Genomic DNA, 24,323 nt, shown 5'->3' with positions numbered 1-24,323 from the left:
TATTGTTGATTATTGTCATTTATATAGTAATTGTGTGCGTTTGATTTGACTGATAATGCATTAATAAAGCATTTATATGAACTGGACATAAATTGAAGCCTATAGTTGGCTAAAAAGAACAATCCCCATCACTGAACGACCGCTAGCTTCTGTTTAATTTAGCAAAAACTCGTTTTATTGAATGAATCTAATAACACTGCACAATGAAGTAAACTATCTTGCAGTGTTTCGTTACCACCTGCAGCATTGGGTGTTTGAGATGGAGGGAGACAGAATTATTTCTGAAGCGAGAGCTTCTGAAGATGGAGCTTTCAGTCATTACTGAAGGTCAACAGCTAAAAATCTCGCCTGTTGCAAGCAAATAAAAAGCTGTGTGTTAACAGAATAACATAAGACTGCAAAAACTCCCGTTATTATAAATGAATCTGCACAATTACTTTTACATGCTGTTAATAATAAACTCAAATCAAGCGTGCTTGCGCCTTAAATTCCTTTGCACAATATTCTGCTTCCACCATAGCATGCTTCTCTGTTACACTCTGTTATATGAGTGAAGGGTGGCGTTTCTTCCAGCCAATAATAAAATACTCCAATTTTTGGTGTTATTTTTTTATTTTCATTGGTTGGCCAAGACAGACGTTTAGGTGGGCTCAACCCTGCCCATGCCTGGAGACGGCCCTGGCTCCGAGACTTTTGCCATTCAGCCCATTCGCACCAATTGCGTCTAAATAACACGCGCTGTGCATTACCGTATAATACGGACGCCAAATTGCGATTTTGCGTGCATAAATACGCCTTTTTTGTGTGCATATGATACGCCAAATAGCGTGTTTGCATATTAAACAGCAATCTGTCTCATTACCTTGTCCTCTAACCCAAACCCTAAACCTAATGTTAGCGTCCGTGTATATTATAACCTCTACCCTAACCCAAACCCTAAACCTAACCTATTTATTTTAATTATTTCAGTGTTTCCTCTTCATGTACGTTTTAAAATGGCTGCTCTCCACCCAGGTACAAGCAAACATTGGCGTATCATATGCACGCAAAATCGCAATTTGGCGTCCGTATTATACGGTAATGCAGAAGCTCCCACAGTGGGGTATTTTAAATCTCTTTTGAAGACTAATCTTTTTTTGTAAGTTTTATTTGAGTGATATTCTTTATTTGTATCGTGTATATGCTGTGTGGTTAGATGTCTCTATGCTGTATAGTATTGGTGTAAAAATATATATTTTTTGTTTTTCCTTTCTGTTTAAAAGCTGTACAGCGCATTGGTCAAATAACTGTTGTTTTTAATGGTGCTTTATAAATAAATTGCCTTGCCTTATGGGAACAAAAGCATATTATGTGAAGGCGACTGCTGTCTGCTTATATTGCGTCAGAGGGTTTAACACACTTGATTTAAATCATCAGCTCATTAGTACAGCGCGCCATTAAATTTGTTCCCATTGAGATGATCCCTACACAGTGTTCACTGCTCTCTACTCCCTGAACACAGAAAATCTTCTGAAGTTTGCTAATGAAGTTAACTTCAGAACACGAATTTGCGCTGCACGACTGTCTGCAGATTCTTCACACGGACAAAACTCATTTAACCACTTGATGAGATTTGCCTAGTCACTGTGCACTTCAATGCACTTTGTCCACTTCGCAGGGCTCTTACGGGCGAATTGTACAAACCTTTGAAGAGAAGCATATAAAATAGGCAGAGCGGGGGACTAGGATCAAGAACGGCAGTGGCAGCTCGGTGCCTACCAGCCAAACAACTGGTGTCCTTCCTTTTACTTGACAAGGCGCAGTGGTCGAGGGTGAGAAAAGTTTCTGTTTAGAAAAGTATTATGCAGTCTAATCAGTCTAATCGCTTTCTTCAGCAGTCTAATCGCTTTCTTCAGCAGTCTAATCGCTTTCTTCAGCAGTCTAATCGCTTTCTTCAGCAGTCTAATCGCTTTCTTCAGCAGTCTAATCGCTTTCTTCAGCAGTCTAATCGTTTTCTTCAGCAGTCTAATCGCTTTCTTCAGCAGTCTAATCGTTTTCTTCAGCAGTCTAATCGTTTTCTTCTTGCTCATCTTTCCGTTATTTATAAAAAACTGAATATTGTCCGTTCCCCCATTGCAGCAAATTAAACTCTTTAAGTCTATGAATGCACCAACAGAAACGCATGCCAATAATTTCTGTGTTAATATAAAATATAAAAATAAAACCCATCCACAACTGAAAGGCTACAAATAGCATTCCATATCGCAACTGTCAGTTTTATTAGACTTCTATATGTCACATTTGCGTCCACTGCCGCCGGTGGCAGGTCACCAGGTTTAAAGTAAGTAAGGATGGACTGCACTATGGTACGGTTTAATAGACCAAGTTTAGTTTAAACCAGGGATATGCCTTCGTTAATAACACCTGTAACGCCTGCAAAAAATAAACAATACTGATGTGCATCTTGAGACAATATGGCACTGGCATATTTTAAGATATTCAAGGGCAAGTTATTTTCAGTTGCAGCTCAAAATTCTCTTTTGGTCGGGGTATAGTCTTAAGCTTTGTTTGTTCATTTAAAATAACAACAGAATGTTTTTAGTTTCAGAAGTGTCCTAATTTGGTTTCAGGTTTGCCTCCAAGAAGGATTCAACATGTTTCATAGGGAGCTGAGCTTTCTCTCCTGTAAGTCTGATCTGTTTTACAACAGAAAACTTTTATTGCATGTAGATATGTGATTTAATTAAATGTGTGATCATTCATGCACACCTTTTTTTTTTTTCCCCAGTAATGGTGCTACTATGCCAGCATGGTAAGAACTATTTTTGTCAGTTGCATACAGGGCAAAATTCACGTGATGCAAGTGTAAAAAACACATTATAAATGTGGATAAATATCTGTTTCTGTAGGTGTCAAAGCAGTAGACCTCATTACCTGTGAGGGACAAACTGCCAGTCTCACCTGTGGTTAGTTCTCAACGTTTTCTTTAACTATTGCGGTCTTATGTTTAACAGTACACTTAAAAAGTCGTTTCCATCAAAACATAAATGTTTATTTAAACTAAACTATCACCAGCACAGGGAACCATTAATGTGCTTTCTGCCAATTATGGGCGTACGGACAGAACAACCTGCTCTGCTGGAAAACCAGCTAACCAACTCTCAAATGTTCAGTGCAGACAGAGCACATCCCTAAGTGTGGTGACCACTCCGTAAGAACAATGTCAATGCATAACTTTAAAGAGCTATATTAAAATGCTATTTTGTTAACATTTGGCATATGTTTTTATTAAAGATGTAATGGAAAGCAGAGTTGTTCCATTGCTGTGCGGAATACAGTTTTCAATGACCCTTGTGTTGGAACTTACAAATACCTGTTTGTGTCTTACGAGTGCATCTTACCACCTCCACCAAGTGAGTTATACACCTCTATCAAAGATTGAACTACAACTCTAAAAATATTACTTTCGTGCAGATCTATTTTTGCTCGAGTCATTGTTTGGAGACATTAGCATTAAAAGTAATGCGCTACAAAGCAAATAAAAAAAAAATGTGGAGTCTGGAGGAAGTTTCTAATCTGATTTCTTTGTCGTAATGAGTCAACACATTCATATTAAAGCTTGATATAAAGACATCCATTGCCTTTAGCTTCATGACTGAATAAAATTGAATTGGAAAATAATTTTAATGGGAGATTGAAATAAACCCAATATTTAAGTTTTGAATAGTTAAAGCAATAAATTGTTTCACAACTCAAACAATCGTTTTATCTCTGACTTGAGGCGCACCATCAACAAATCTGGTCACCTGTGAATCAGGAACTGCCCGTCTCAGCTGTGGTGAGTTCTCTGGAAAAACTTTCAACGGAATATATAAGGGATTTATTAAAACTTGGAAATTTCATTTCTCCCTGTCAAACTCTTATTTTTTTTGTGTAACAAACATTAGTATGACTTTATTTTTATTTATTTTTCAGCACGAGGAACCATTAAGGTGGTTTCTGCCAATTATGGGCGTACGGATGCAGCAACCTGCTCTACTGGAAGACCAGATGACCAACTCTCAAATGTTCAGTGCACACAGAGCACATCCCTAAGTGCGCTGACCACTCAGTAAGAACACTACACAGTTAAGGGACATTGATGAGAGACATTGTTGATCTAATAAATTGATGCTTTAATTCTCTGTGTTAATAGATGTGATGGAAAACCAGATTGCTCCATTGCTGTGAACAACGCAGTTTTTGGTGATCCGTGTGTAGGAACTTACAAATACCTGATTGTGTCTTACAAGTGCATCTTACCAACGACACCCCCACCACCAAGTGAGTTTTGCACCTAATGGATGCTACATTTCAGATTAAATTAAAACTAATGTAATATCACATGTATCATAAAAATTTAATTTACGGTTTTGTAGTGTGAATTTTTGCATTAAAGCATAGCATAATTGCTTCCTGTGTTCAATGTGTGTGCATGACTCATCCTTGACACTTTGTCTCTAAAAAACGTATTAACTATTGCCACTCATGGGCCAATTCCCATTATCTGAAACCATCTAGTCCATTTTACAGCTTCATATAGTATTCAGTTGTTAGTTAATTTTTCTAGGATTGACGTAAACCTAACATTCTCTTAAGTTTTGAATATCAGAATTTTGCCACATGAAGTGCAACAGTCAAGTAAAGGGCAGTAAATGTAACTCTTTAGCATCATCTTTAATAATAATCCTTAACTCTTCATCTGACTCAAGGTGCACCATCAACAAATCTGTTTACCTGCGAATCAGAGACTGCCCCTCTCAGCTGTGGTGAGTTGTCTGGGTTCTTATATTTTTCAGAATTCTTAGTAACTGGTATACGATACCTAAAAAGATGTTAACGTGTTACTAACAAACACGCATGTCACTTTCTTTACCAGTGAAGGGAACCATTAAGGTGCTTTCTGCCAATTATGGGCGAACAGACCAAAAAACCTGCTCTACTGGAAAACCAGCTAACCAACTCTCAAATGTTCAGTGCACACAGAGCACATCCCTAAGTGTGCTGACCACTCAGTAAGAACACTACACAGTTAAGGGACATTAAGAGACATTGTTGATCTAAATACTTAATGCTTTAATTCTGTGCTCATAGATGTGATGGAAAACCAGATTGCTCCATTGCTGTGAACAACGCAGTTTTTGGTGATCCGTGTGTAGGAACTTACAAATACCTGAACGTGTCCTACACCTGTGTCCCAAGTAAATGATTTACTCTCATGACAAACAAAATGCTTTGTCGTTTGTCTAAAACTGACGGTTTCGTTTTCTCCATTATCTAGAATCCATAATAATCTGTCAAGATAAAAGCAGAACCATCACCTGTGGTAAGATTAATTTCTTAAAGCCTTTCGCTTTACTTTTTACTACCATCAAAGTGAAACACCGCTTAAATATGATCTATCAGGGGTGTGCTAATACTCAATGTTTCATATAGATGGGCGTCGCCGAATTTACATTCACTTTGCTAATTTTGGGAGGAGAGATATGGTGACCTGCCCTAACACTGATCTTACAACCATGTCCTCCATATGTATCTCCTCTGAGACAAAGACCCTGCAACTCCGGTATTACTGCTGTTCAATAAACAATACATGCGTAAAAGACAGTATTGCAATAGATTTTTCTCAAAGCAATGAAATCATTTTTAAACTGAATCAAGTAATTTCAACTTTTTTTATATTTCTTTAGATGTGATGGAAAGAAAAGTTGTCAACTATATGCTTCAAATTCTAATTTCATTGATCGATGCCCTCGCATCCATAAATATTTGGAGGTGTCTTACAGTTGTGAATAACCATGTGAGTATCTTCTGCCCCTCTTTGCAGTCACTTTGTGGATATGATTTAATGGCATAGACATATGATGACAAAGTTTGTTTAAATGGAATGCAAAATATTGCACGCTTGTGACGAGGCTTTCGAATGAAGTTTTATAACATATATTGTATAATGTTTTTCACAATGTAGGATAAACCCGACACATCCACATGTCTATAGAGCTGGAGGGAAATCTTCGGTTTCACCTGTTCTCTGAGATTGATGAATTACACAAGTGATTTTTTTTTTACATTAACGATGTAAAGGCAGATTTTTACTACATACTTTCAACCTTGGTGAAGGTTTTTGATCAGTCTTCTATTTTGGACTTGGTCTAAGCTTTGTTCTGTCATATCAACTGTCTGTTCAATAAATAAAATGAACGCAAAGACTCCTTGGTCTGTTATATATTGTTTGACAGTAACTCTTATAACGTGCACAAAATTATTGCTAGGGTTTTATTTATTTTTGGTTGTACACAAGTCATTTATTTTTTATTTGATGGGCGAGATTTCGGGAACGTTTACAAAACACTCTTCAGGCTATTTTATATAGTACATATAAACAGCAGTGCTTTGATTTAACATTAGTTATCTAAAAGCATCAGTAGTCATTTAATAAGAGCTCAGGGGCCCATTTCAATAGCGAGAGTCAACACCGTCAAAATGTGAACTTGAGTTGATTAACGCCGATGTGAAACATAAGTTTTTAGTTTCAGAACAGCTGATTTGGAGCGTGTGCACCACGGATACAAGCCACGATCAACGGTGCTCCAATATTGCGATTCACCATGGAAGGCACCAAAAAGCAACATTGCGTCAAAGCGCTTGAGAATTACACCGTATACAGTGGATTTACTAAAGTGCTGAAAATGAGAAATAAAAATGTTCTGACTCATGTGTGCTCTTGTAATAACTGACTCGTCATAGTGTATAGAACACTCGTTATGGTGTCAAACTATGTGATAAGTATGCTATATTCTGGTGTCTCCCAAAACCTGTACATTTAAATCTACATGAGCATCAAATTAAAATGACTTAAGGGGATTCTCCACCCAAAAAAGTCTCTCATAATTTGCTCGCTCTCAGAATTTTCAAAACCGGCATACATTTCTTTGTTCTGCTGAAAATAAAGATATTTGAAAATGTCAGTAACGAAACATTATTGTTGAAAGAAATGTGTTGAACAGTGCCCATGTTTACCAAAACAATCACAAATTACAACTATTAAAACTGTAAAAAATTAATACTAAAATTATGACTTCTATGGCCTGTTTTAACCATTTATTAAATGTCCCATAAAGTTTTATTCTTTAAACAAACAATTAAAACATTCACTACTAACCTAGAGCTTACTGCACTTTAATTTTTACATTTTCTAGTTTAATGTGTTTCATAATGTAGTCAAATATGAAAAAAGGTTGAGCCAAAAACCCAACATTATTTGTCACAATTACTTGATTAGGTTATAGTGTAATTGCCGTTTAAATGTCACTGAAGTTCTAAGCATCATTAAAACGTATGTAACATAGTTTTGTACACTTTATCATTGTTTTTTGCAGTTTTAATGGCTTGGTGTCTTGTTCATTTCTAGATGGTGATGTTTTTTTCACAATTTGCTCTATTTTTGGCAGGGAAACTCCGGAAGAATAAATAAAGGTGTTTTGAATTCAAGTTTATTTGTAGAGTGATTTTCATAAGAATTGTTTCACAGCACTTTTACAGTTTCCCCAAGAAAAAATTCTCAAGTGTTATGTACAAATAGACCAAGCTTCCTTAGTATACTGTGAAGTATTTATGCACTATTTATGTACAGTCTCTATAATCCAAACTTTTTTATAATTTTTGTATACAGATTTTGGTAACTCGAGCTTTCCCATTTTCACAACAGTCATTAAAGGGGACATGTGTAAATCAGTGCATGTTGATTTAGCTTTTAAATTGAGGCATGACCCGAAGAATGAAATCCTATAGCCACCCCTGATTTGATAGACTTAATGAAAGTTAAGTGACATCTTAATAGTTTTCAGAATTCAATGAAATTAAGCAGGATCTAGTGGTAAGGTTGTGAATTGCAACCAACGGCTCACTCCACCCCTCCCCCACAGAACTAAGATGTCATCACATTTTTCACTTCTTTGCCGAAGGAGATAATATATTTCTCTTTTTCCGTTTAGGGTTACTGTAGAAACAACATGGCGAAAATTCCAGGTCAATGGACCAGCGGTGTACGTAGATAGAAATAGCTCATGCTAAGGTATTAAAAACATAATTCTTCATTATGTAAGGTCTTTATACACATCTAAAGACATTGTTATGTATGTTATAGGCCTATTGAATTTCTGTCAACAGATCCTCCAAAAAATTACAAATTGGACCTATAATAACTACAGAATAAAAAATTACCCCATAATTTACTGGGTGAATAAATTATAGGGTCATTTTCATTTTTAGGTGATGTATTCCTTTATGCTTTGCAGTAGGAATTACTGTAGCACTTCTAGCGTTGTACATGTTTATCATACTGGCAAAGGACTTCACAGACTTGGCTGCAGGAGGTTTTTGAAGTTTTGTAACATTAACCGTTTACAGCAACTGAAATAATAAACTGTAAGATAATTCTTTAATTAGTCTTCTAAAATGGAGAATTATTTATAAATATGAGTTACACCCATTTCAAAACCATTTAAAATGTTGACAGTATGTTATTAATTTGCCTTTAGAAATCAAAATCTGGTTTCATGTTTGGCTGTATGAATAAGAAATGTTCATCATCAGAAAGCTTCAACCATCTGTTTATCTGTCTCTACATTCAACATGGTGCAACGCCGGCTGAGCTTTCTCACCTGTAAGTCTAATAATTTAAAATGGAAACCTTTTTTTTTTAAAGTTAACAAACAGAAAACAGACACAGGTTAAACTTTAGCTATGAAAATCTGTATTCCTACAGCTAATTCTTAGCAACAAGGTGAGGTTTCCTGACCCGTACTTACTGTCAGATTAATGGTTGAAGTTCATCTATGTTGTTCCTTCAGACTAGCAAACTTTATATTATTGATCATCTTATCTGCATGTTTTCTCTACAGTTTGTGATTTTAAAAGCAGTCAAAGCTGTTTCTAATATCTTTAGATTTTGCATGATGTAGTACATTTCTAAAAACACAACACCTAATAGTAGAGAATGTCCAGTATACTTCATATGAATTGATTACAACTCTACCCTAAATGTTGTTTGTTTAACTAAATGATTAGCAGAAACTGAAACTTTGATTTGTATTCATTTAGAAATTTTCTATGAAGTCAATAAATTCACTGTTAATGAAACTTTACATACTCCAAATACAGCCTTGTGAACTTTTGTTCTTACTGTTAATGTCAAAGTGTAGATAATATTTTTAAGAGTAGTATCAACTATTGCAGCAATGTAGTTATAAGACCAGACACAATCATTGACATATTTTTATTATATACATGAAATAGACAACTTTCGAACTTAAAATGCTGTATAAAATGCCAAAACAGGACTTGAATTTCAGCTGCCCATTCTTCTCTTCGAGTGTGATGAACTTCGAGTTAACTCGCTTGAGGGATCACAGCATCTGCTTCTTTTGGAGAGATATGATTGATAGTATGATTGTGAGAAAACTTAATATCTTTGACAAATGGACAAATGTTAGACCAGCAGAATTCCCTTTTGACTAATTCATTGAGCTTTCACCAAGATGTTTTATTGTCACTTCTTTTTTAAAAACGTGTTCGTTTTGTAGATTGACTTGTTGTCGGTTCTGCAGGAAATTTTGGTTGTTGCTGATGGTCCGCCATTCTCCCTACATTGACACAGTGGACATGAGCGCACGTGTGATGTCTGTGTGAACACGGTGCGCAGTGGTATGAAAAATACATTGGCCTAAATATGTACACATGACCAGTCACAGCGTTCGGCCAGAACGTTTTTTGGTCCTACGCCTTTCACCCCATTCTTGATGGGTTGTAGGAGTGTAGGAGGGTGTAAGTGTATGCCGGCGCAGATCCAGTGATAGTCCTGTAGGCAAGCATTAGTGACTTGATATCATAATCTGATATGGGCTTCAACCAGTAGCCAGTGGATAGAGATAAAAATGGGTGTCAAGTAAGACCTTTTGGGCTGTTGGAAGACGAGGCGTGCTTCTGCGTTCAGTGTGAGTTAACTATTCCAATAACCTTCTCATTGCTCTCTAGAAAGTGTTAGGATGACATTCAACTTTTCTTCAGTGACATCTCTCAGATTCTCAGATTAGACAGACCAAAAAAATAAGGGCAGTAATTCGCTTTCCTGCTCATTCTCCTTCACAACTTCTGGTGGAATATTCTTCCTAACTCTCACAACATTAAAAAAACTACTTAAAACGTTTCTCGTCTGTGAATGTTAACCCTTTGTCTTCCTCTCAACAGGTAGTGGTCTAGCTTTTGTTCAAACTAGTAACTTAGTAGTAGCACCTATTGTGATATTCCTCCTGTATGACATATCGCTTATTGCTCCCTGAACTCTCTGTAAGTCGCTTTGGATAAAAGCGTTTGCGAAATGACTAAATGAAAATTTACCTCAAATATCGGAGCAAATTATATACATATATCTAAATGGGACATATCAGGTCACTTTAACATGCAGGGTAACGTCATCATAATTTTTGCACCTTTTTTCCTGAAAGCGCAGAATGCCATTCTTATTTTAGTTTACTCATCCTAATGCCATTCTGAGTGTATCAAATACACATACTGTATAGGACTGCATAAAAGAAAGTAAATTATGGGGTAGTTTTCATTTTGGGGAACTATCTCTTTAAGCTCACATAATAACTGTAGAACTTCTTACATTGTACATGTTTCTTGTATTTACTATATGTTATATCACTAATAATAGTCTTCTGCTATAACTTTGTCCCCTTGCCTCTTTTCACATTGGACCTTTAAGACTGCGCATATTTAACCAGTTGAACCACTTGAGAATATCATACTGAAAGGTTTGTAGGCTTGGCTGCAAGAGGTTTTTGGCAGTTATATGACAGTTATATTAACCGTTAACAGTTACTCAAATTATTAACTGTAACACTATACATAATATCCTTAAGATTGGCTTTTTTATTTAAGAGGAAGTTTTTAAGACTTATAAAAATGAGTTCCACCCATTTCCAACCCATTAAAAATTATAACCATATGTTTTTAAATTCATGTTTGCGTTTATAAACAGATGTGTCATTAAAAATCTGGTTTCAGGTTTGTCTCTATAAATAAGGAGGATTCACAAGAATCTTCATCAAACATGGTGACATGTTTACATGCAATATCTGGTTACTTTTGTATCGAAAATGACTTGACAAAAAAATGGTGTTGCTGGGAGGAAGTTTCTCAACTGATTTGTTTTTCGGAACCCATCAGAGCGCACGTATCATAGCATTTATCTTCATATTGAAGCTTGATTATAAAGACATCCAGTGCCTTTAGATTCATGTATGACATATAATTGGAAAACAATCTAAATGGGACATTACAATAAACCCAGTATTTAAGTTTTGGATGGCAATATTGTGCTCCAAGAATGCAGGAATTTAGTGAAGCAATAAATGTAACACTGTTGCATCACAACTCCTAACAAGCTTTTCATCTCTTACTCAAGGTGCACCAACAACAAATCTGGTCAACCGAATCAGAAAATGCCCTTCTCAGCTGTGGTGATATCTCTGGGAAAAAACATGGATCAACAGACTATATTAGGATTATATTCAAAAGTTACACTTTCAACAGCACAGGGCACCATTAAGGTGCTTTCTGCCAATTACTTGCATGTCACTTTCTTCTGCCCCTCTATGCAATCATTTTGTGGATATGATTTCATGGCATAGACATGACTTCGTGATAGGATTTTTTTTCACCTGTTTTCTGTGAAATTAATAAAAAATTACACAAGTGATTTTTAAAATTTAACTAAATGCAGATTACTCATTTCTTTCAACCGTTGTGATTCATTTATGCAGAATCTGAATCTTTTTTTTATGGCTTTGGTCAGTCTTGTTTTATTTTGGACTTGGTCTAAGGTTTGTTCTGTCATATCAACTATGTCTGTTCAATAAATAACTTTAATGCAAACACCATCTTTGTTCTTTTATAAGGGGTCCGAAATAAGCATTTAAACAACTGCGCCATCTGTTGGTGAAAATCACTTCAAACCCGTTCGAGTCGATGATGTTAGGGGTTGTATTTCAGGATTGTTAGTGTTTGAATATAAAATCTGAATTATTTTCGGGACTGGGTTGAACGGGAATCTACACACTGGGTCAGTTTTTCTGTAAGACAATGGACTGGTTCAGTAATTAACAACTGTAAATCGTGAAGGGGAAAGCTGTGACTAATAAAAATGATGAGCATAAAAACTCAAATTATTCGTTTTCTTGCTCCGCTTGCTCTATGATTGTATTTTGTTGTCTTGAACATTAATTATTTCTAAAACTTCTCCAATAGACGGCTTTTTTGGTGCAGAGAAAATAAATAAAACTGAACCAACAGGAGCTGCTAACGTTACAAATTCAGTACTTTATATGACCCTGGATCACAAAACCCCTCTTAAGTAGCACAGGAACATTTTTAGTAAAAGACATAAATACAATGTTTCAAAATGATAGATTTTTCCTTTATGCCAAAAATTATTAGCATATTAAGTACAAATTCCTGTTCCATGAAAATATTTTGTAAATTTCCTACCTTAAATATAGAAACTTTATTTTTGTGAGTGGATGGCCTGCCACAGTACCTCTGATTAACAACTTCAAAGGCAATTTTCTCAATATTGATTTTTTTGCATTTTCAGATTCCTGAGTTTTAAATGGTTGTATCTGAGCCAGATGCTGTCCTATTTTAGCAACTAGTACATTAATAGAAAGCTTATTTATTCAGCTTTCAGATAATGTAAAAATCTGACCATAAGACTGTTTTTTTTGTCGAGGGTCACATGTGTATGGGTAAACATGAGGGAAACTTTCCTGCAAAGCTGGGCCATTTCCTCTCGCCGATACACGTATAATAAGTTGGGAGCATTTTTTGAGCACTGCAGAAAGATCGGCGCTAGACTAAAAGTGCTGGAGGACTGTTTCCTTTGATTGGATGATACGCAGTAGACAGCCGCAGCGCCATTGAGAGTTGCGTCAACTCGGTTGACTCCAATGGACCAGTTTTTTCACTGCATTGGCGGTTCACAATTTGAACGTGCTTCAATGACTTCTTGTTTAATTCTCATTCTATATGAGTAACAATTTTTTTTATAAAAAACAAAAGTCGAAGTTGGAGACAAGTTGCAATCATGGAGGCCTCTCCTCCAAGCCTGAGGCCCTGGGAAACTGCCTGGTCTGCCTATAGGTAACACCGGCACATGGAAAGAAACGCCTGATTCAAAATTATAACCATATGTTTTTAATTTCATGTTTGCGTTTATTATCAGATGTGTCATTAAAAATCTCGTTTCGGGTTTGCCTGTATAAATCAGGAGGATTCACAAGGATCTTCATCACATCTTGATCTCACAGCTCTGAAATCTGAAAATTCAACATGCTGCAACGAGACTTTATCGTCCTCACCTGTAAGTCTGATGTGTTAAAATACAAGCAAATGCCTTTTAGCTGTAAACCTCATGTTCATTGATAATCTTGTTACTTTAAAGTGTTTCTGTCATTATTTTGTTTTTCAGTGTTGGTGCTACTATGCCAGCATAGTTAGAACTGATTTTATATGTCAGATGAACAAAATTATTTTTTTAATTAATGCCATGTCACATATTTAAAGGAGCTTTGTAGGATAAATGTATGTAAATATCTGTTTGTCTATGTAGGTGTCAAGGCCAAAGACCTCATCACCTGTGAGGGAGAAACCGCCAAGCCCAGCTGTGGTTAGTTAATTTTTTTTAAATGCAGTTGTATGTTTTTCCCATATATTTTGTGTTCTCAAGACATTTTTGACATTAAAACTTCTAATAATTATAAATCTATAATTTATTATCAGCAAAGGGAACCATTAAGGTTCGTTCTGCCAATTATGGGCGAACAAACAAAACAACCTGCTCTACTGGAAGACCTCCTCACCAGCTCTCAAATGTTCAGTGCAGACAGAGCACATCCCTAAGTGTGGTGGCCAAACAGTAAGAAAAGTATAAAGTTAAGTGACGATTAAAATCTAAGTGTATTTCGTTTTTTAATGCGTTAATTTGTCAATAGATGTGATGGAAAACAGGACTGTTCCATTCCTGCGACTAACAAAGTTTTCAGTGATCCATGTGTTGGGACTTACAAATACCTGAATGTGTCCTACACCTGTTCCCAAGAGAGTAAGTAACTATTATAATAACCAAAGATCTTGATTAATGCAGTTGCTCTAAAACTAAGATGTTTTGCTTTTCTCCATTATAATCCAGAAACTGTTATAATCTGTCAAGATAAAAGCGGTTCCATTAGCTGTGGTAAGATTCATTTCTGATTCTCTTTGCTTTTAATTTGCTTGATTAAAATGTTGCTTTTTGCATGATTATCATGTGACGTATATACACGTGTCAGGACTGTCATGGGCATGTTAATACTCAATAAAACACTTAATATGTCTAAAGGTTTTTTGTGTTGTTATAGAGGGACGTCACAGACTTAACGTTTACTTTGCTAACTATGGGAGGAGAGATAAGGTGACCTGCCCTTGCCGGGATCATAAAGCCATGTCCACCATGTGCATCTCCTCTGAGACCAAGAACCTGCAAAAGAAGTAATACAACTCACACATACACAAAAATGCTGTTGCAATACTATTCCACTATTATTTATATTTAAAGATTTTGTAAAGGAATGAATTAATTTGAAAGTGAACCAGCAGAGTCCCAGCAACTGTTTTTTTTATTTCTTTAGGTGTAATGGAAAGAAAAGTTGTCAACTACGTGCTTCAAATTCTAATTTCAATGATCGGTGCCCTCACATCCATAAATATTTGGAGGTGTCTTACAGTTGTGAATAACCAAGTGAGTATTTTTAGTGTCTTCTATCAATTTGATGGATTTGATTGAATGCCATAGATGTCACTTCATGCTGTGACATACATCAAAAAAAATATCTATCAGATGAATTATGATAGCTTGGCAATCATTGGCCAATTCATGATTATTACTTCATCTAATGTAGTTTTATATTACATATTGTATAGACTATAATACATTGAGTCTAATTTAATTGTCTTCTATGTTTCCACAATGTAGGGTAAACCCAACGATGTAAACATCTGCCTATCTTCTGTGACCTTTTATGGAGCGGGAAAGAAATCATCTCTTTTCTTTTTTCATCTGTTTTTCTTCATGAGATTCAAGCAATTTAATAAAATCTATTCCCGTTTTCACAGACAAAGCTTGCCTAGTCCTGGACTAAAACACATAGTTTGCCCTGAAACTAAGACATAGTCCTGACTTAAGCTAAACCTTGTCTGTGAAACCGGACCTTAACATGTTGAAGGCAAATTTTCACTAATTAGTTTCACCCATTTACGTAGAACCTGAATTTTATCCTTAATAAAATAGCATGGTAACAATATTTAGACTCACACAACAAAATATTTAGATATTTGATAAAGTAAAAAAAAGTAACATATGAAGATTTTAATTTTGATTACAAAAGTGATCATTCTCATGTTATAGTATTTAACAGCTAGCCATACGATGTAAGGAAACTGTATGAAATTTTTATTTTCTCTTTTTTTCTCTCGTTGTCTTTTTTGGTCCTAAGGTTTGTTCTGTCCTGATATAATCAGCTATATCTTTTCAATAAATTGCTTTTTATTGCAAATACTCTATTCTTGGTCTGTTCTATGTGTGTTGTTTGATAAGTCCTTATCAGTTAAAATGTTTAGACACAAACATTGGCGTGTCCAGAGGGGCGGCACCATAATGAGCTTTGCCACCTCAGTTCCCACCCCAACGCTGACCATACATTCACGACTTGGGTCCTAATATAATGTACAAACAATTTTGGATTCGGCATTACTTTGCTCAAAATCGCTATATGCTAATAGCCTATTCTAATCAGTGACGTAGCCAGAACTTTATTTTTGAGGGGGGCGGTCTGTAAATAAAGGGGCCATTATGTATGTATTTGGATGCCAGATAAAATATCGTCCATATTGGTACAGGCCGATAAAAGGACATTTTTAATGTTATCGTATCAGTTGATTATAAAATTTAGGCCGATATATTATAGCCGTTTAATTATGAATAATTTCATAATGATTCCTCTTGGTTCAACCACTTCAGCTGCAAGCTGCTCACAGTTAATCCAGTACAGTAATGTCTATCTGTCATGATCAGTAATTTACTGCTATTAGCAAAACATTGTTGATTTAGTATGTAGATATTTATCAACATGTGAATTATAGGAATGAAATCATATTGTGTGAAGCCGATTGCTGCCGGCACATATTGCGTATCTCTTGTTTAACACAGAGGGTTTAACACACCTGATTTAAATCATCAGCTCGTTAGAACAGCGCGCCATTAACTGTGTTCCCATTGAGATGATCCCTACACAGTGTTCATTGCTCTCTACTCCCTGAACACAGAAAATCTGCTGAAGTTTGTTTTTTGCAGTTAACTTCACACACGGACAAAACGTATTTATCCGCAAACATGAGATTTGTGAAGTAGTCACACTTTATGCACTTCGTCCACTTTTCAGGGCTCTTACGGGCGAATTGAACAAACCTCCGAAGAGAAACATATAAAAGAGGTAGAGCGGGGTATCAAAATTAAGAAACGGTAGTGACAGCTCGGCAGCTATCAGTCAAACGATCATTGTCGTTCCATTTTACCTGAGGCGGAGTGTTCGAGGGTGAGAAAAGTTTCTGTTTAGAAAAGTCTTTCGACATTACAAGTCATATGCAGTGTAATCATTTTCTTTAGCAGTGTGCTCGTTTTCTTTAGCAGTGTGCTCGTTTTCCTTGGCAGTGTGCTCGTTTTCCTTGGCAGTGTGCTCGTTTTCCTTGGCAGTGTGCTCGTTTTCCTTGGCAGTGTGATTCGTTTTCTTCTTGCTCATCTTTTCGTTATTCATAAAAAGCAGAACATTGTACACCGTCCTTCACAGCGTACAAATTCAACTCTTTGCACAAATGCTACGCAAAACGCATGAAATAATTAAACCAACAATTTTGAAAACGGCGCGCGCTGATTGGTCGATCAACTAATCTGACAAAAATCTGAATGGACTGTGACGTTACATGTGGGCAGTATATAAATGGAGCGGAGTTGAAAGAAGAACGTGCTTCTCCAGAGACCCCGTTACAGTAAAGGCGCGTGATCAGTATGGGACGCGTCCCAATGTTCCGATGCTCGTGACCCTCGGATTAACTATAGAAGTCTCACTATGACGTAATAATTTTGCAAACGCTTTCTCTTTCCGTTCTTTAACTAGGTGAGCTCCGTATGAAAGCACATCGCCGCATAGATTAATTTATTTTTCTATTTGAATCACGGCGTAAACGATGTTTAAAGTTAATGTAGCCGCTTATTCGGAACAAAATGTCCTGTTTGTTTAAAATGAATAAATGCGTTTAATGTGTGCGCTGTCATTTTGGATACTAGAAAGTGAAGACTAACTTTAATCTGTCATGAACCGCAGATTTTTTTGACTGCACGTTTGTGTATGTCTTTTGCTTATTCTTTAAACATGTGTCTGTTTTTATACATGTAGCGTGGAAGATAAAAAATATCAGGATTTCAGATCACATTAACTTAAAAATTAAGCAACCATGATCAGCAATCCACTATGTAGTTTATGTCAAGGGTCTGCAGTTGTCTTTCAGAAATTGTGATGGGAAACGGATCGGAGTACTGATTTTAAGGCACTGTTTTGTGACATTTGTGTTTTTATGTGAACACTTAAAAGATATTCCTTCAAAGAAAGAAGTCCTCACAATCATCGCCTAAATCCTGCGCACAACCCCCTGTGCCACAAATTAAATGTTAGGATGCAACCGTACTTAAGTAAATACTTACTTAAGCCACGGTCAAATCTTTTTCACTTGCATACACGTAGCTTCACTTTTTCAACATGCACACTCTGTGTAAAGAAAGTGAAACAAACTTGCATTACCGCATTTTAGCTATGAAAAGCTCCTCTCTTTTATCTGTGACTGTTCCAGTTGAAACTGTTAATTATTTGTGTTGCTTGAAAAGTGCTTAGAACAAGATTCAGGTGAATTTCTTTACGCAGAGATGTGATGCTGTCTGGTGCTCATAGTTGACTAAACTGAAACAGTATCTTGACATTATACTCGCCATGTTGTTCCAAAACGTGACTTTCCGTTATCAGAACAGTTATTGAGACATTTTACTTTGCATTATTATAAAGTACATCTTTACAACTTGTGCATATTAGTACCTCAGTTACACATTGGTCCTGTCCAAGTGACAGCTTTTGTACCATTTTTCTGACAGTGTTGAATGAGTGACTTTTGGTCATATAACCCAGAATGGCATAGACTTGCTTCATTTCCGGTCGACTTCTGCAAAGAAAAATAATAATCGTAACATTACTCTTTATCTCCACAAATTTAACACTTTCAAATAAGGGAAAGTTTTGCAATTAATAGTAAAGAAAAAGGATTATTTATTTAAATAACAAAACTGTTTTTAGTTTCAGACGTGTCATTATAATCTGGTTTCAGGTTTGCTTTCTATAAATGAGGATTCAGAACAGTCTTCATCAGAAAGCTTCGTTCATCTGTCTGCACATTCAACATGTTTCATCGAGAGCTGAGCTTTCTCACCTGTAAGTCTGACGATCTGTTTTACAACATAAATTAAATTACATATCTACATGCAATATGAGTTTTGTGCTCATTCCTAGGCTTATGAATTGATTACTTGTTTTTTATTTTTCAGTGTTTGTGCTACTATGCCAGCATGGTAAGGACTGATTTTAAATGTCATGGTTGTAAATACACAATTCACATGAATGAATGTATCTAAGTGTAACTCCACAGTATAAATGTGCACAAATATCTGTTTGTCTCTGTAGGGGTCAGAGCAGTAGACCTCATCACCTGTCAGGGAGGAAGTGCCCTTCTCAGCTGTGGTGAGTTCTATGGGAGAAAGAAAAATGTTATCAACAGACTATATAATGGTTTTGTTTAATTTTTAAACTAAATCTCAATTTTTTTGTCTAACAAACATGTCACCATTTTTCACCAGCACAGGGAACCATAAATGTGCTTTCTGCCAATTATGGGCGTACGGACAGAACAACCTGCTCCTCTGGAAGACCATCTAACCAGCTCTCAAATGTTCAGTGCAGACAGAGCACATCCCTAAGTGTGGTGACCACTCGGTAAGAACAATAAACGTCAATAAATAGCTAGATATTAAAATGCAATGTCAAATTATTTTCTTTACATTTGGCATTCATTTGATAACAGATGTGACGGACAGCAGAGTTGTTCCATTGTTGTGGGGAATGCAGCTTTCACTGAACCTTGTCCTGGAACTTACAAATACCTGTTTGTGTCTTACGAGTGCATCTTGCCAACGACGACCCCCCCCACCAACAAGTGAGTTAAACACCTACATCATACATTAAACTGCAACTCATGAAAATATTGCATTCATATCCAATTATGGTCGGAGTCATTGAGGTGGGAGGAAGTTTTTCATCCGATTTGTTTGTCCGACTACATCAAAGCACACCATTTCAAGCTTGATGTAAAGACATCCAGTGCCTTTAGCTTCATGAATGAGTAAAATCTAATTGGAAAATAATTTAAATGGTAGATTAAAATAAACCCAGTATTTTTAAGTGATGGATAATGAAATTGTGCTCCAAGAATGCAGGAATTTAGTGAAGTAATAAAGCAATACATTTAACGCTGTAGCATCACAACTCTAACAATCTTTTCATCTCTTACTCAAGTTGCACCAGCAACAAATCTGGTCACCTGTGAATCCGGAACTGCCCGTCTCAGCTGTGGTGAGTTCTCTGGAAAAAAGTCAACCGTCTATATAAGGGTTTTATTTTTTGCATTCTTCTGTCAATTTTTTTTTTTTAATGTAACAAACACATGTGTGCCACTTTTTTACACCAGCACAGGGAACCATAAGTGTGCTTTCTGCCAATTATGGCCGTACGGACAGCTCAACCTGCTCTACTGGAAAACCAGCTAACCAACTCTCAAATGTTCAGTGCACACAGAGCACATCCCTAAGTGTGCTGACCACTCAGTAAGAACCCCAAACAGCATTTTAATATCTTATATATTTTTGTCAAGTCAAATTATTTTTTACATTTGGCATTCGTTTTAATCACAGATGTGATGGACAGCAGATTTGTTCCATTGTTGTGGGGAATGCAGCTTTCAATGAACCTTGTCCTGGAACTTACAAATACCTGTTTGTGTCTTACGAGTGCATCTTACCAACGACACCCCCACCACCAACAAGTGAGTTAAACACCTACATCATGGATTAAACTGCAACTAATGAAAATATTACACTTTGCATTCATATCCAGTTATGCTCGAGTGATTGTTTGGTGACACATTTGCATAGTCATCATTTGTGCTACAAAAGTAATGGCCAATTAAAAAATTGTGGAGCCGGGAGGATTTTTTTTTCATCTGATTTGTTTGTCCGAATACATCAAAGGGCACCTATCAAAGCATTAATATTCATATTAAAGCTTGATATGAAGACATCCAGTGCCTTTAGATTCAAGAATGAATAAAATCAAATTGGAAAATAATTTAAATAGTAGATTAAAATATTCCCAGTATTTTTTGAAGTGTTGGATAATGAGATTGTTCTGCAGGAATTTAGTGACGTAATAAATGTAACATTGTAGCATCCTAACTCCTAACAACCTTTTCATCTCCAGTTGCACCATCAACAAATCTGGTCACCTGTGATTTAGGAACTGCTCGTCTCAGCTGTGGTGAGTTCTCTGGAAAAAACTGTCAACAGACTATATAAGTGTTTCATTTAAACTGTTACATAAAAAAATGATGGAGAATGCAAACACATGTCACTTTTTTTCACCAGCACAAGGAACCATTAATGTGCTTTCTGCCAATTATGGGCGTACGGACAGAACAACCTGCTCCTCTGGAAGACCATCTAACCAGCTCTCAAATGTTCAGTGCACACAGAGCACATCCCTAAGTGTGCTGACCACTCGGTAAGAACAATTAATGTCAATACATGGCATTTTAATATCTTATAGCTCTTTAAAGTTATTTTTTTTTTTATTATCAAAGATGTGACGGAAAGCAGAGTTGTTCCATTGTTGTGCGGAAAAACATCTTCAATGACCCTTGTCCTGGAACTTATAAATACCTGTTTGTGTCTTACGAGTGCATCTCACAACCACCACCAACAACATCCCCACCACCACAAAGTGAGTTATACACCTACATCATAGACTGAAGTTCAACTCATGAAAATATTACAAATTGCGTTTATCCAATTTTGGTTGAGTCATTGTTTGGTGACATTTGCTTAGTCGTCATATCTGGTTACTTTTGTAGAACATAAGTAATAAAAAAGGTGTGGATCTGGGAGAAAGTTTCTCATCTGATTTCGTTGTCCGCGCACATTATATCAAGCTTTAATATGAATATAAATGCTTTAAAGACATCCAGTGCCTTTGGCTTCATGAATGAATGAATACATTTTATTGGAAATTAATTTGAATGGTAGAATTAAATCCAATAAACCCAGTATTATGTTTTTGATCATAAAAGTGTTTAGTTCGTGGAGTATATTTTTATGAATTAAGTTTAACACCATAGCATCAAAACTTTAACAAGTTGTTAATCTCCGATTTAAGGTGAACCAACAAATCTGGTCACCTGTGAATCAGGAACTGCCCGTCTCAGCTGTGGTGAGTTCTCTGGAAAACAAACCTTCACAGACGATGTAAGGGTTTTATTCAAACTGTGAAATGTAATTAAGTAAAAATGACACTTTCAATAGGACATGGAACCATTAATGTGGTTTCTGCCAATTATGGGCGAACCGACCGAACAACCTGCTCATCTGGAAAACCAGCTAACCAACTCTCAAATACTCAGTGCACACAGAGCACATCCCTAAGTGTGGTGACCACTCGGTAAGAACACTTCACAGTTAAGAGACATTGTTGATCTAAATACTTAATGCTTTAATTCTGTGCTAATAGATGTGATGGAAAACCAGATTGCTCCATTTCTGTGAACAACGCAGTTTTTGGTGATCCATGTGTAGGAACTTACAAATACCTGATTGTGTCCTATACCTGCGTCCAAAGTAAGATTTACTAGAAGTCTTTCATTTTAGTCTTTGTTAACGTTTGTCTACAACTCAATGTTTTTTTTTCTCTTATTTAGACTCGATTATAATCTGTCAAGGTAAAAGCAGAACCATAACCTGTGGTAAGATTCACTTCTCATTTTCTTTATGCTTTTAACTATCATCAAAAAGTGAAATGCAGCATACGAATAACTTGAATATGATCTACCAGTAGCCAATCAGAGGCATCCTAATACTTTTTTTTTTTTTTTTTTTTTTTTAAGAGGGGCGTCGCCGAATTTACATTGACTTTGCTAATTATGGGAGGAGAGACACTGACCTGCCCTTACAATGATCCTACAGCCATGTCCTCTATATGCATCTCCTCCGAGACTGAGACCCTGCAAATCCAGTATTACTGCTGTTCAATACAAAACATTCATGCACAGAAATCAGTTTTTCTTAAAGCAGTGCAATCACTTTTAAACTGAATCAAGTAATTTCAGCTTTTTATTGTTTCTTTAGGTGTGATGGAAGGAAAAGTTGTCAACTACGTGCTTCAAATTCATATTTCATTGATCGGTGCCCTCACATCCATAAATATTTGGAGGTGTCTTACAGTTGTGAATAACCATGTGAGTATCTTTTGACACTCATTTGAGTCTCTTCTTCCCCTCTTTGTGGATATGATTTAATGCCATACACATGACTTCGTGATATCAATTTTGTTTAAAATTGAATGTAAGCTTGAGACGAGGCTTCCTATTGTAGTTTTATAACATACTTAAAGTTGTTTAATGGTTTTCTTTGTGTTTTTCACAATGTAGGATAAACCCGGCACATCAACACATCTGTTTCCATAACCGTCTAATGAGCTGGAGGGAAATCGGTTTTCTGTGACATGTAAAAATTACACGAGTAGAAATCTGCCTTTACATCGTTAAATGTATTAAAATCACTTTCTACTAATCATTTATGCAGAATCTGAGTTTTGCTCTTGTTTTTTTTTGACCTGGTCTAAGCTTTGTACGGTCATATCAATTGTCTGTTCAATAAATAACTTGAATGCAAACCCTATCTTTGGTCTATTGAAAAATAACTGTACAGCTGCACTCTGTTGGTGAATATAATCACTACACAACTGTAAGAGTGGTTCTCAAAAAAATTTTTAGTTTAATTCTGTATCTATGCTACATTACTGGTGAATTCAAACATTTGAGTAATTAATTTACACCATTTAAACAGTATAGTTGATCTCGCTATTTTCATTGTTTCACAAATTCTTAACATTTTAGTGTATAATTAGTTTGAGGTCTTGACACATTTTATGGAACTAAATTTCTAGGATGGAACATCTTTAAAAAAAAAATTGAGGCAACCGTATTCCCATTGCAGGTGTAGGAAACAAGACAAGTTGGATGTTGTTCAATTCAAGCAAATTAACTGTCATTGCAATGGGTCTAAACTTGAACCATAATTCACATGATGGATTGTTTCATAGCTCCAGACTTTGGATATGGGCCCTTAAAGCCAACCATGGATCGGAAGAGCACCAATGTATTACCAGCTCTTCAGATATTTAATGTTGATTAAACCCTTTCCATCTGTATTGTAAAGTACTGGGGATTTTTAGCATCCAGTAACCAATATAAAGCTGAAACTCCAGCATATTTCTGATTATTGTTATTGTACTAGATTTACAGAAGCAGTTGCTATTAGAATCTAATTTCTGTCACATGGTCATTTTATTTCATTTTCTTCGTACCGAAAAGAACGTCTACTTTTTCATCAGTTCATTTGCAAAAACAGAATAAAAGTTTTTATTGTGTTAGCTGTATCCTTTTAATTTATTGTTACTTAATCAAAACAACCCAACTGATTAATATTACTTAGAAAAAGAGATGAAACGGATGATTACTAATAAAAAAAACGGACTTGTCGGTTTTTGCAAATGAACTCTTGAAAATGCTTTGTTAGTGCACAGAAACTAAAGAAAAAGAAACAAAACTGAACCAACACGGACTTCTTTCAGTCGTCGACCAAAAAGGATGGTCAGGAGACAATTCTGAAAAATATAAAAGATGTAATCAAAGAGCAGAACCAGAATCTGCTGTCGGTTTAAGGAATATATTTTGAGGGAATACTGATCTGAATCTTAAATACAGAAAAATTGTGCAAATTTTGATTT

At 36.0% G+C, this 24,323-nt stretch overlaps 1 protein-coding gene across 1 annotated transcript; it reads left to right on the top strand.

The window, feature by feature from the left end:
- The first annotated feature begins 1,747 nt into the window (after positions 1-1,747).
- Positions 1,748-22,678, top strand: LOC130409523 (uncharacterized). The gene is made up of 30 exons (XM_056733547.1): positions 1,748-1,811; positions 2,610-2,664; positions 2,768-2,791; positions 2,889-2,945; positions 3,055-3,190; positions 3,274-3,392; positions 3,761-3,817; positions 3,955-4,090; positions 4,175-4,302; positions 4,731-4,787; positions 4,898-5,033; positions 5,113-5,210; positions 13,691-13,747; positions 13,861-13,996; positions 14,073-14,182; positions 18,909-18,953; positions 19,070-19,205; positions 19,294-19,425; positions 19,747-19,841; positions 19,957-20,092; positions 20,180-20,310; positions 20,745-20,801; positions 20,909-21,044; positions 21,124-21,224; positions 21,702-21,749; positions 21,842-21,977; positions 22,047-22,153; positions 22,234-22,278; positions 22,420-22,547; positions 22,661-22,678. The coding sequence occupies exons 2-29, from the start codon at positions 2,634-2,636 to the stop codon at positions 22,488-22,490; spliced, it is 2,658 nt and encodes an 885-aa protein (XP_056589525.1). The 5' UTR covers positions 1,748-1,811; positions 2,610-2,633; the 3' UTR covers positions 22,491-22,547; positions 22,661-22,678.
- Positions 22,679-24,323: the final 1,645 nt, after the last annotated feature.

Source organism: Triplophysa dalaica, chromosome 20 (genome assembly GCF_015846415.1).
Source record: "Triplophysa dalaica isolate WHDGS20190420 chromosome 20, ASM1584641v1, whole genome shotgun sequence".
Lineage (NCBI taxonomy): Eukaryota > Metazoa > Chordata > Actinopteri > Cypriniformes > Nemacheilidae > Triplophysa > Triplophysa dalaica.
The sequence above is the reverse complement of the archived record's forward strand: the minus strand, read 5'-3'. Positions and strand labels throughout refer to the sequence as shown.